Here is a 14,355-nt window from a genome sequence, read left to right on the forward strand (position 1 = left end):
GGGTCTCCCGCATATTCCAGGAACTAGGTGGGTGCCCCTGCAGGCTGCATGGAGGTATAAACAGGACCCTTGTCACTGTGCTCCTGATACGCAGCAGAGCACCTGGCATGCAGTAGTTGGTAAATACATATCTGGTGCCTACCACTACCTGAGTGGGTGATCACAAATGAAGTGAGTCAATGGGAACAAACAAGGGAGACAGAATAGAGATCAAAGAGACAGAAGAAAAAGATTAGGCAGTTGTTTGAGCAGACAGCATAGTGTGAAGCATGGGCTCTAGACCCAGATGTGTTCTCATATCCCTGACTCGCCTCTTACCAACTCTGCTTTGAGCGTATTTCTTTACGCCTCATTTTCCTTATCTGTAATATGGGGATTACAAACATACCTATCTCAAATGAGGCTTAAATGCATGTAAAGTGCTTAGCACTGACACATAGCAGATGCCCAATAAACGTTGGTTTTGTTATTTTTATGGGACAGAGAAGAACAAAGTCCCAGGCTGTTCAAATGAGTGCCATGGTGACATGAAAATGTGAGAAAATTGAGAAAAATAAAAAGATGTTTGTTGATTTAAGTTCAGTTGTATTTTTATTCTTTAAGGAGGCAGAGTCTTTTTGTAGAGATGTGGATCTCCCTATGTTGCCAAGGCTGGCCTCGAACTCCTGGCCTCAAGCAATCCACCTTCCTTGGCCTCCCAAAGTGCTGGGATAACAAGCGTGAGCCACCGCACTTGGCCTAAATAAAGTTTTTCTGAAGATTTAATAGGATCACCATAAACTATCAAGGACATTTTTATATAATAGATTTTCAGATAAATGCAGTTGTATGTTTTAAAAATAAGAAATATAAGAGAAACACAAGAGTACATATAACCCACATGTATAATTTAAAGAGTCCTAGTAAAAAGCACACCTGTTTGTCTACTATTCAGCTTAAGAGATGACCATTTCAATGACACTGAAATTCTACCCGATTACATGCCCCCCTTTCTCCCTACAGAAGCAACCACTTTCTTAAATTTCTGATTCAGCATTCCCTCAATTTTCTTTATAGTTTTAACTTATATGTATGCATGCCAAAACAGCATAGTGCTTAGCTTTGCATCCTTTTGAATGTTACATAAATGGAATCATAAGTATGTATTTTTCTACAATTTGTTTTTGCTTGGCATAATGCTTGTGAACTCATCTCTGTTGACATGTGGGGCTGTAGCTCATTGGTTTTCACTGACATGAGATTCTGTTTTATGGCTACAGCACAATGCATTATCCATTTTCTTAACAATTGGACAATCGGTGTGTTTTCAGTTGTTTAGATATTTTAAACAATGCTTGCTGGTACACAGAGGCAACAGATTCTCTTAGGTTTATACTTAGAAACAGAATTGCTGGGTTTACAAGGCATGGTCACCTTCTTTGCTAATAAACCAAACAAGAAAAGACAATGCCAATTTGTTTTCCACTGTTTTACTAGTTTTGAAGGACTTAAATGATAGGTAGGTTCAATCACTTAAAAATGTTTCAAATGAATCCACCACTAGGTACTAACCAGAAAAATGAGAGAACACATGTTATTAAAATCCTCACCTCTGTCCGGGCCTCAACGTCACACGCAGTTGCGGCGACAGCGAGAGCAGCTTTGCTCTGCACGACTGTGTTTGCAGAACGCAGTGGGCTGATGATGGCATGCATGATGTCGTGATTCTGTATGTTCAGGCGCAGGGGCTCCTGCATGGCCATGTTCATTAATACCGTAGCAGCGTTGGCAATGGCTCCATCTCGTTTACTAGACAGGACGTTTATTAATGGATCAATACCATCAGCTTCAGCAGCAGCGCTGAGTAAATGAAGGAGAAATGAATGTGATTCATCTGAATTCAAAAAATTATCTTTGGAGCATGCAACTGAGCTGCTAAAACAAATGAGTACAGAAATACAATTTTAGAAATAAATTAATTTGCCATGCAGTGAACCCAGAATCGAGCGCTAGTGATTTAAACGGAGTCTGGAAAATTTTGAGCTATGAATGAATTTAAATAATTCTTTTTCTACTTGTACAGCTTTTGGTTATAGAAAAATATATCATTACTACTTTTTAGAAACCTCAGAAATAGATGACTACTACTTCTTTAAAAAATGGTACAACCATTATTATTATTTTTATTTACTTATAAGACCAGGAAATTCTATTTAAAGAAACCCTTATATGATTCCACACACGAACCATAAAATTCTTAGAAAGTTTTCTTGAAGATAACATTTTCCTACCAATTAAGGAAACAAAAGCCTTACAAAGTAGGAATGAATGAGCATGGGAACTCCTGATTTAAGTTAAAATTCATTAGCCTGTCCTCCTCTTCTTCAAATCAGGTTGTTAACTGTAGGCAAAGGTTAACAGAACCAGCAAATCATTCTGCATGAGAATACTGCTTTTACAAATTAAACATTAAAGATCAAAGTCATGATATGGATATAAATAGATAATTTTAGTAATGTAGGCATATTCCGTTATTAAATTTCCTGTCTCTAATATAAAAAGACTACAGTTACTATTAATATGCTAACATTTTTTCACAATTAGGTAACCTGTATCTTCTTTTAAGAGCACAGAATAGCCCTTGTTTTTGAGCGCCCGGTTTTCCCAGGCAGTCTCCCTTACCAAGTTCTAGCCAGTCCCTACCCTGCTTAGCTTCCAAGATCAAGCCAGGGTCGAAGGGCTCCAGACACCAGCTGTCCTGGTTTTTAAATCAGTTTAAAGCTCATAGGTAGTAAAAATAAAAATGAGAGCATTTTAATGAGTGGGAGATAATTTAGTTATGTTCTTCAATGTTTGGAAGTGCTATAAATAGGAGATGTTCCAAGCAATAAGATAAAGAGAGCATCCTGGTTTTAAAGGGAGACCCAAAATTCTGTTTTCAAAATCCATTTAAATCATCATAGTAATAGAAGTCAAGACAGTAAAAATACTTGAGATGTCAATAATATGAACATCTCTTTCACGTTTTTGACCCTTTTTTTCATTTAGGATTATATAAGAATAACCAAAATTTAAAAAAAACAATTGAAGCTATATGATTCAGCCCATCACCCTGTATTGTGATGAATTAAATTTAATTTGGTACTGTCACCTCAATTTGCTTATTGTGAAGGAGGACTCACAACTTCAAGAAAAGAAGTTATGACAATCGTCCATCAGAGAGGAGGTAAATGAAATCTCCATAAAAAGACTGGTAGCCGTAGGTGTAAGGAGGCTGTGGCTGTGGCACCAGCTCTGAAAGAAACTGAACCACAGTGACTGGGCAGGAATGTAATGAAGAGGGACAGCAGCTCTGGAGAATGAAGGGCTCAGTTGGTGTCACCCTCGCAGGACCACCTCCCAGCCTGGCTTATATAAACCAGTCCATCAAACACACCACATCCCACAAAGGCAAAAGCAGAGCCTCGCTTCATTTCTACTCATTCTCCAGTCCTTGTACATTTAACCCTTCTTTGGTATCTCCCTTTCCTTCTCTAGGATGACGTCCCTTAAAATTAAAATTTGGTTAGATGACATGGAACCAAAATTTACCTCTACAAAAATATCCAAAGGCCTTGCATCACTCACTATAATAGCCCAGGGGTCAGCATTTAATTTCCTTTCCTAGGGGATAAAATAAGCATTCTTAAGATAATTTCACTTTTCATCTTCTCTCCTATTATTAATTGGCATGGTGTTCATTAGCTTTTATGAAAGAGGGAAAAGTTGGAGGTTCTAATATATTAGTTTATCAGAAACATCTCATATTTTTACAATGGAAATATTGAATACTTTTTACAACTGCCAGCAAAAATGTTAAATTATACATATTTTCTAATTAATAATATATACTTCACCTGCTCAAAAATCATTTTTTTCCTTTAACTTATTTTTCAGGTATTTAATGCAATCAGCCCCTTAAACCAAATACCTTGTATTTTTTAATCATTGTAAACATGGCTTGGCCAAAATGCATGATTCCTTTGTCACTTGGTGGTTTTCCTTGAGAATGTTCACTTTTTAAAACATTCTGGAGAGTTAAGAAAAAGCATACAATTGGCCGGGCGCGGTGGCTCAAGCCTGTAATCCCAGCACTTTGGGAGGCCGAGACGGGCGGATCACGAGGTCAGGAGATCGAGACCATCCTGGCTAACACGGTGAAACCCCGTCTCTACTAAAAAATACAAAAAACTAGCCGGGCGAGGTGGTGGGCGCCTGTAGTCCCAGCTACTCGGGAGGCTGAGGCAGGAGAATGGCGTGAACCCGGGAGGCGGAGCTTGCAGTGAGCCGAGATAGCGCCACTGCACTCCAGCCTGGGCGACAGAGTGAGACCCTGTCTCAAAAAAAAAAAAAAAAAGGCATACAATTGCAGGGTACTTCAATGGCATCCAGGATAGAGGCAGAAGTATTTTAAGTAAATGCATACAATAAATTCTGAAAGACTTTGTCTTTTGTGTGTACCAGGGAGTTTCTGGAAAACTAAGGGAGTTCGCAGGGTCATACATCATCTTTTTCGCTTGTCTTGTAAACTAAGAAACTAAGAAAAATTAGATCATGGAGATACAGGAATTTCCATCAGGTTTATCTGAACACTCAGCCTTTCTGCTTTGATTTTGTTTCTTTTTTTCTCCTCTACAAAGGCATGTTTTGACTTGGTTCATTTATATCTCTACCTTCTGCTCTTTTCTTTGCTCTTCATGGAGACAGTAAAGGGAAATGCATAAAAACCTAGCTGTTCAAAAAACCAAAGATTCTAGTACACAGTGGAATATAGCTTTTACTAAATTGAACATAAATGCCAGCACAGAAAGATGAATCGTGCAGGCACAGCTGGCACAACCTGCATTATATGTACATATTTGCCCATAATTTGCTATATGCAGCACTAAGTCTAAAAAGAATAACTGAGATTAACTTATTATGGTGGAAAATTAAACTATTATTCTTACCTTAAAAAAGCTAATTTTATATATAGAAGTAGAGTGCAGAATTTGTACTTTAAAAACCAAAAAAGAATTGGACAAAATTCTTTTTAAACAAAATTGTTTGTTTAAAAAACAAAAAAGAATTGAATTAATTCTGTTTGTTTCAAACCTCAGACATTCTGTTGTATTTTTCCCTGTACACAAGCTGCAGCCTGTCATATTTTTAAAACACATTTCGGTTTCCCAAATAGTATAGCATTATCCAGATGAATGGGATGGAAGTCAAACTGCTTTGTTTCAAAATCCAGAATTATAGGGCCATATGTCATCACAATAATTTGAAAATATTTTCTGATATTTACTATCATTAGTCTCCATCCAGTTGGAGTTTAATCAAGTAAGAGTTTAAAATGTAAATTGGGAAAAAAACAAACTAAAAAACAAATATGGGAATGTATAAAAACATCTGTTTATATCATTTGATATATGTAAACAGAGGTGAAGCTTGACATGCCATGTGACGTCAATCTATTAGCAACTCCTGTCTATTTTCCTCCTCCATGTTTCTCTAATCTCTCCCTTCTCTCCATCCTCCCACAGAATCCAATTCAGCACCCTCTCTTGTGGGTTGATGTAAACAATCTCCTAAGAGGTCTCTCCTCACCCTCTCCAGTCCTTCCTCTGTCTTACAGCTAAAGTGATGTTTTAAAATTATAACCATATTGCTCCCCTACTTAAACTTTCACGGTTTCCCAGTGCTTATGATAAAGTTCCCAATTTTTTCTTTTTCTTTTTTGTTATATTTTTAAATTATTTTTCTAGAGATGGAGTCTTGCTGTGTTGCCTAGGCTAGTCCTGAACTCCTGGCCTCAAGCAATCCTGCCACCTCGGCCTCCCAAAGTGCTGGAATTACAGGAGTGAGCCACCATGCCTTGCCTACCCCCAAATTTCTGACATGGCCTCTGAGGCCTTACACAAGCGGCCCCCACTTCTCACGCCAGCCCCATGCACCCCCCCCCCCCCCCCCCCCCCCCCCCCCGCCCCAGGCCAACTCTTCCTGTTGCTCCGTGCTCTAGGCTTCTCTTGCAGCCTTCAATAGGCCAGGCTCTTTCCCACATTAGGGCTCCCCTATGCTGTTCCCATTTCCTGACATCCTCTTGCCCCAGGACAATGCCCAGCCCTCTTTCACAGCTCAGCATATATGTCTTTTCCTCAAGGAGGCACTTCTGGATCTCCAAACTGGATTTCTTTTTAACGTGAGCTCAGAGCATTTGTGTGCTAAATATACACATTTCTTTTTGTTTAAAAATATGATGTTCTGGCATAAATGTTTACATCAGAAGAAAGTAACAATTTAAAAATGTTACTTTGCAGCACTCATGAATGGAATTCAGCAGATTTTTCATTCAAATGCCCAAGCCCCACAATAAAAGAGCACTTACAGAAAGGACACTAAGAACATCACTGAGGAAAAATTCAAACACAGATAGCATCTACGGCTCACTAAAACTATCGTGCGACATCATGTCTCTGTCTTTGCACTGGTGGCGCCTTTGTCCCAAACACCCTTCGCTATCCCTCTGGCACTTGTGGCTGGAGAACACTAGCTCATTTTTCACTCTCTGCTTACCTGTCCCTTTGCAAAGTCATCTGTGACCATCATAGCCCTCCTTGTTAATCACACCCTCCTCTGTGCTATGTCTGTACCTGGTACATACCTCTTAGAGGTAATATTTGAGTCTTATTTATATTTTCGGTGCTGAGAAGATCAATATATTTTAATTGACTCGAATCAACTCAAGGTGAGTGAGCAGAAATCCACTGCCGGTATTGAGGAGGAGGGAGGGGGAAAGTGCTTAGCTCAGCTTTAAGTTTGTAAGAAGGGATAGGATCCAGCAACACTGGGATTTCCAGTTTTATCACTTACAGCTGCTCTTGAAATTGGTTCATTTCCTCCCTGCCCTCATGCTTCTCCAATTATACAGTGAGGTAAGTTTTAGATGGTATTCAAGAAATAAAAATTTGCACTTTAGACTTCTTGGGAATATATTCATCTCTTTTATCAAGGGATATCTCTATTTTGTCTTTGCAGACATTGTTGACTCTGTTTATTTGAGTGTGCACCAGATGACACCATTTGGTACCTTTCAGAGTTGAATCCTTGCTGCAATTTGAGGTTCACATTCAACCCATCTGCAAAGTCTGGTAACATGAATCAAGGGTGACCTTGGGCAGAATAGAAATCTGTTTAACAGAGCCCACATACAGGGTAATATGTGGAACCCGATGGAACAGATGGTGATATTGGCAATAAGAACCTTGTTTGTTAACAGTGATTACAACCATTCCCACCAGCATGACTTTTCATATGTCTCCGTGAGTTTTGTCACACCAAGGAAGACATATTGGTGGCAGACATGCTGCAAGTGGTCAGGGGCGCTGTGTATGCAGCAGCGACTCAGAGCTGGCATTTTTAAGCCTTGCCGGCTGCAGGAAGTCTGGACAGGTGGAACACTGGACGTTATGATAAACAAGTCTCCCAGTTGTCACAGTCAGATTTGGAATGCTATAAACAAAATTCCTGACTCTTGTTCCAGCCGGTTTCTCAACAAAGGTAATGATCCAAGAAGTGGAGTATGTTTGCTAAATTGGTCAATTTCTGAGTCCAGAACAGGGATCATCCCACCACAGCTCCACAGCTGCAGAACGTTAGTATATGTGCCCCAAACTCTGGCTGAACTCCAGGATTGATAAAACTAGCCAAGAGAATGTTCTTCTTTTAAATAAATATTATTTAAGAAGTTTTTCACAATTAAGGGAGAGAACCAATTAATTGTAAGCAAATGCTTAAAATGAAGGTTTTAAAATTAACGTAATTAAAGTAAAGCCCAGCCACAGGGGAAAAAATGTGTTTGCATCTATAGCAAAATAAGAAAAATGCCAAAACATGCTAGGAAATATGTGAAACCAAATTGATTACATCATATTGATGCACCTTAGCAGTTTTCATTTTAAGACTTTCAGAATTTGCTTTGATGTTGCAGCCACGGTGACATTATGCTTTCTCAAAGAGAACAGCATGACTGCAAAGAGAATAGCGAGTGCTGCCCCGGCACTTCCACAAAGAGCGTGCATGTTTTTGCTACCGATTTTGAGGCAGTCAATCAAAGTCTGGGGAAATCAAATGTAATTTCCTCCCAAGTGACACGGAGCCTTTATTGACCTATCTGTTCAATCACAATACTTCACTTCCATACATGCTACCTTCTGTTTCAAATGCTAGAATGCCCTACTTGTAATTAACTATCTTCCATAAGCAAAGAACAACTCTCTTTTGCATGGCTGACTTGTCTCCTAATAAAATAGGAATGATGGTCAAGGAGTTAGGATATTCATAATAAATGACTTTTGCAGCTACCAAATGTTTCTCTTTAGCCTGGAAATCAGCCTATTTACATATCTGTCAATGACAAGGGAAACAATCCCAAAGTAATTAGAGATACCATGTTGTTGATATTCTTAACTAAATAATAAGGACGCCGAATGCTCTAGTGCGACAGCAAACAAACAAACAAAAAATCCCTGCGCTTGCCAGGACTGGTTTATTCTGAGCAGCTCAGATGTCACTTCTTCAGAGAGCCCTTCCTTGACAAGCCATGTATCATTCTCTAGGCCCCTTTCCTAACCTGGGGCCATGGTCCTCTCTCCACATTATGCTGTTTTAAGTTTACCTATACTGTAATAGTTCTGCAATTATCTTTTTAAAATTATTCATGTACTGCTGGCCTCCCTGACTGAAATGTAGGCCTGATGTGTTCCTTTCCTGTGGTACCCAAGAGCCTAGCACAGTGCGCAGCAGGTAAAGAATACCTAGATAATGGTAGAATCACTACCAAAAAAACCCTCAAAACCAAACCAAACCGAAAAAAAAAAAAACCCTGCACTCAAGGTGGTAAGTTCCCTACCTTTAGGGATGAAATGGTAACAGCTATAAAGATGAATCACATCTGGGCCCCAGTGGAAGCTGGATTCCAGACTCCCTGTGATATGGTTAGGGGGCAATTGCTTACTTGCACAAAATACAGTAGATCATTTGTTTCATAGTTTAGAAAGACAGGATGCAGTGAGACTAAAACTTGCTCAAAAGTAAGTTAATCAACAGAGACCGGGAAAAAAAAAAAACGCATGGTTTTCTGACCTTTATTACTTTTTACATTTTTTAACCTCTTAAGCTTTAAAAAATATAGTATTTTCAAGAAAACAAAAACCAACAGAATTTCCTTGCTTTAGGACATTATTCCTTAGGGAATGGAAAATGAGAAAGAAGAGGAGGCAGAGGAAGCAGAGAGGAGGAGGCAGAAGAAGCAGAGAGGAGGAGAGGGGAGACTGGTGAAAGGAACCCAGGGGAAAAAGGTGGAGGGAGGGTCAGAAGCAAAGAGAAAGGGAAAGGAAGGGATGAAAGATGACTGCAAAGGTACCCACTGGAGTGAGTACAAGGAGTGCTGGCCATTCAGTCTGGAGGAATTCAAAGAGATCATGAATTTCAGCACAAGGGAAATTTCTGGTGGGGAAAATGTGGAGAAGTTAAGGGTCCTGGAGGCATTGATGAGGAAAAAATGAGATAAAAGTTGCCAGGGTGGAGAGTAAGAGGTTCAGTTCCTACCAGCTCCCTGGGGATCTACAGAACAGACCATCTCTGTGAACTGTGAGTAAGCACTGGGCCTTGGTTTCCTCATCTGCATAATGGGCATGACAATAATATTCCTTCCCCCATAGAACCGCTCTGGGATTTAATGATATATTCCACTCAAGGACTTAGCTCAGTACGTGGCCCATAACTGTCAGCTTTCAACATCATCCTCCTCCTCCTCTTAACATTCAGTGAGCCACAGGGGTAGAGAGTTTCAGATCGTGTAAACGTAAGATCATATTGCAAAACGTGTGTGTGCAGGAAAATTTCATTTTCAGACAATTTTTAGCTAAACAGCCAAATCTCCTACACCTGCAGGGCTAGAGCTGGGGCAGTTTCCTCAGGAATCCTACCCAAGCCTTTCCACTCAAGTGTAATCAATGAGCGGTAAGGACAATTTCCAGAGTGAAGAAAAATCAAGAGAAATGATTAATATAAAAAGTCAAGGGTTGGTAAAAATAAACTTATATAGGTTTAAGTACGCTTCAAATTGAAAGGGGGGGGAAATCACATAATATAAAGATTTCCTCTGAAAATCAGTAATGTTCGAAATTAAACCTGAAAGAGAATACTAGCAACTTTAAAAAGAGGTTATGCAAATATCAGTCTCTGCACTGTAGGTAATAAAAGTAGCATGGATAATTTTCTAATTGAACATTTTATGGGATTCATTTGGCCTCACAAAATCAGTAGCTAATCAAATTCAAACTGTTGGTCAAGGTCAGGTGGGCATCCACTGACATGAAATGGGGATGGGGAATCCACTTGTTCTATTGCAAAATTAAACTTTTCATTCTGTGTTTTCCAAATTCAGAATGAATTTTCCAATCCAGTATAACCAATGTTTAGAATAAGATTCCATCGTCCCAGCTACTCGGGAGGCTGAGGCAGGAGAATGGCATGAACCCAGGAGGCGGAGCTTGCAGTGAGCTGAGATCGCGCCACTGCATTCCAGCCTGGGTGACAGAGTGACACTCCGTCTCAAAAAAAAAAAAAAAAAAAAAAAAAAAAAAGATTCCATCAGACAGGGAGGAATCTAGGCTCTAAGGGGCAGAAATGAAAAGCATCCACTCAGTAAACTTGGACGGAAATAATGCAAGAATAATTCTCAGGTTTACCGTGAGGACTTCTCCCATTTATTTTATCTAATAATTCCAGAGGACTTTTAAGGTAACACGCTAAATACGTTCTTCCAGAGGTCATCCTTAATAAAAAACAAAACCTCCTAAAAAGGTATGAAATTAGCTATGTTATCTTGCCAGATACTCATATTGTGAGTATTCTAATTCAAATGATCTAGAATTTTGCAACAAAGTGATATAAATGAGAATGTAAAACAAAATCTATTATACGAAGTCAAGAGCAAAAAATCAACTCTAACCATAATAGCAATGAGATTTCTTACGTTATGTTGTCCAAGAGTATTACATTTATCCTATCTGGTTATATTGCACAGAAGATGTACAGCTACCGGTACAACGAATGCGTCAAAACATTTGTAAATGACTACACCTTAATAGAGGACAAAGTCAAACGCAAGCATCTGTTAAACACACGTTTAGCAGTGGAATATTATCTCTAATAGCACCATGTTGAAATGATTTTCAGATCGGAATCTTTTAAAAATGTTTTGAAAATATTATCTCAGGTACACTGGAGAGTCTTTCAAATTAAATTAACGTACATTTCATTAAACTACAGAGCAGTCCTTCCATTACCTTTTTTGCCCCTCCCCCAACATCCTCCTAAATGGCCACTAGGGGTCAGTATGAAGACGCAGTTCCCTGCGTTGTTAGAAGGGAAAATGGAACTCTCCGAAAACGAAAAACCCTATGCAACAAAGACAATAGCTGTACAACCTCAGCAACATTAAGTGCAACCTGTACATCAAGTCTACAACATGAACTTGCATTTTTCATGGGACTACGTTTTAATTTTGTAAATCACTGTGGACTATCTCTATGGCCAATGCTTCTTTAGTAAAAAGTATTCTAAATGACAGGACTACTTATGTAAGTGGGCCTGTGTAACTGGCCAAGAAGTGTGCTCTGAGAATAGGGTGTTAACATTTGTTTTTCAAAGGGTGATGGGACACATGTCTAGCTCTTTCATCTCTTCCTGTACAGGGATGGAGAAGGAAAAGTGAAACTTGTGGTTTGTATTTTGCTAACTTTAAGAGATGGTCCCCCCTTCAGAATGGCCATCGTCAGTCCCTGCACTCAGCCTTCATTCCACCATGAAATATAGGCAATTCTAAGGAATAACCATTAGCCTAAAATCAATAGAATAAAAGAAATGGTAACAATAAATACACAAATACATTACCTTCCCACTAAATTTACTGAATGGGAGAGAGATTTTTCAAAAGGTTTGAAAAGTGCTTTCTATTTCTGCTGGAGAAATTTAACATTCCAGGAAATCACTTCAGATCATGCCCCTCCCTGACACTACTGAAATGACTGATAAGGACTTTGGTCACTGTGAGTAAATGCAGCACTGATTTTTCTTGAAGCACTAGATGAAGTATTGACTTTTCTTGAAACGTGTGAAGCTCTGTATGTGGCATACATTCTAAAGTTTTCTCTACAAATTGCATGGCATTCTTTGGCATGATACACCATGAATAATTCTAATAAGTATTAAAATTAGTCAATGCTTTATTTCTATGTTAGTGAAGAGAATGTTTAATACTGATAATACAAAATGACAAGTCATCCATATATAACGAGGACATTCTAAGGTTCCCAAAGCACTCAAATGCACATCCATATAATTTGGGGGCATTCTATCTGTTTGTGGAGTCCCTTTGGAGTGTAGTGCTTACAATTTCATATTCCCTTGTGCAGTCCTGACCATAGGGAAAACAATAGCAAGACAGTTTCTGGGGAAGAGCTTTGTGTCTCTGGTATTGTAGAAGCTGGCAATGGGCTAGTAATCAATCAATTAATTGTTTTAGTCACGATCTATGTGCTAACATTTGGAACTTTCTTGGGTCACCGCTGTCATGGAAAGTCAAAAGGGGTACAAAAATTAAAAAATAAAAAGCAAAGAAATGGAAAGAAAAAGGTCTCTAAGATTTAGGGAAATAACTCAGTTCTCCATGGGGATAGCATGGAATAATTATGAAGAATCAGGGCTATTGTGATCTATATGTAAACAAGGGGCTTATGATCATGCATTTACTGTAACAAAACTTCAGTTCTCACTTTTCTATAGGTATTAAAATAATTGTAGTTATTACTGTTTATATTTTTATTTTGTTAATTGCATTTTATTTCCTAAGATAATTGCATCTTTTGAAAACTATCTAGCCAACATTTATACTAATCTTTATTAGTTCTGAACATTTATTCTGATTTTTTCATGGTTTACCAGTGGCCAAATTTAGTTAGCATTTCCAAAGGGAAGTGATAAACACTGAACCCTTTTTCTTCTTGGAATAACTTAAACTCTAATTCTGATCAGATCCAACAGATGGCAGTGATGTTATAAATTAATAGTTTAAAACATTCTTTTAATATGTAGGGTCTGCTCCTCAGAGAATAATTCTCTCAGTACTTGCATAAATAATCTGGAACTTTGATATGATTAATTAGATAGAAGCATACAGGATAAATACAACATGAAATTTAGCTGAAAATAATATTTTCTATGTCAAAAATAAACAGTTTTCTCATTTCCAAAAGGCATTACAAATTGATAACTGTCAAAGAGATTAGCAGTATACTAAGAAAGGCTATGTGTCCAAACCAACTAAATGGGTTACATTTTTCTATAAAATTCATTATTGCTTCTCGGTTTCCATTTTTATCTGTTCCTTTCTACGGGCATTGTTTTAGCCTTCTCACCTTTTATTTATTCACTTAAAAATAGTTTTACTTTGCTTTCTCCTTTCACTGCTAATACGTGAATCTGGCTGTTCTTGTCTCCTTTTACTATTCCTTTATAAAAGGCATAGTTATTTTTATTCTTATTCATTGCCTTTTCATATTTTTACCCACTTTAAGTAATCGTTATTCTGTAGATAATAAAGAATTAGAAGTATCAATAGCAGGCTCTTACAGGGAAGCCTCCACTGTTGCTTCTGTTTTCCAAGTTATGTAAAAACAAAGAAAACAACCCTGATGATTGCTTTCTGCTTTAAGTAATGGCCATTATTGATTGTTTGACAACAGACTTTGTTTGTCAAATACACTTTGTTTTCCTCACTGTCCTTTTACTTTTGGGGGTTTTGTTTTGGTTTTTTTGTTTGTTTGTTTTTTGTTTTGTTTTGTTTTGTTTTGTTTTGTTTTAAGATGGAGTCTCACTCTGTCACCCAGACTGGAGTGAAGTGGCGTGATCTCGGCTCACTGCAACCTCTGCCTACAGGGTTCAAGCGACTCTCATGCCTCAGCCTCCCAAGTAGCTGGGATTCCAGGTATGCACCACCACACCCGGCTAATTTTTGTATTTTTAGTAGAGACAGGGTTTCACCATGTTGGCCAGGCTGGTCTTGCACCCCTGACCTCAAGTGATCCACCCGCCTTGGCTTCCCAAAGTGCTGGGATTGCAGATGTGAACCACCTTTGCCTGGTCATTTTTTGGTTTTATTTTTGATGTAAGCCTATTTTCCTTCAAATACCTACTATGGGATGGACACTGTTCTAGATGCTTGGGATGCATCAGTGAATTAAATAGATGAAGGCTGCTCCCTTCGTGGATGCTAGTGGTTGGTGGGGGGGG

At 38.6% G+C, this 14,355-nt stretch overlaps 1 protein-coding gene across 4 annotated transcripts in view; it reads right to left on the minus strand.

The window, feature by feature from the left end:
• ARMC3 (armadillo repeat containing 3) overlaps positions 1-14,355 on the minus strand; it is a 123,982-nt gene that overhangs the window by 38,810 nt on the left and 70,817 nt on the right. For all 4 annotated transcript variants that reach the window (XM_010367561.2, XM_010367559.2, XM_010367557.2 and 1 more), the window contains one exon: positions 1,590-1,839. In XM_010367561.2, the coding sequence (XP_010365863.1) occupies positions 1,590-1,839 (250 nt within the window). The remainder of the gene's footprint in view (positions 1-1,589; positions 1,840-14,355) is intronic.

Source organism: Rhinopithecus roxellana, chromosome 11, assembly GCF_007565055.1.
Source record: "Rhinopithecus roxellana isolate Shanxi Qingling chromosome 11, ASM756505v1, whole genome shotgun sequence".
In the NCBI taxonomy this organism is placed as follows: domain Eukaryota; kingdom Metazoa; phylum Chordata; class Mammalia; order Primates; family Cercopithecidae; genus Rhinopithecus; species Rhinopithecus roxellana.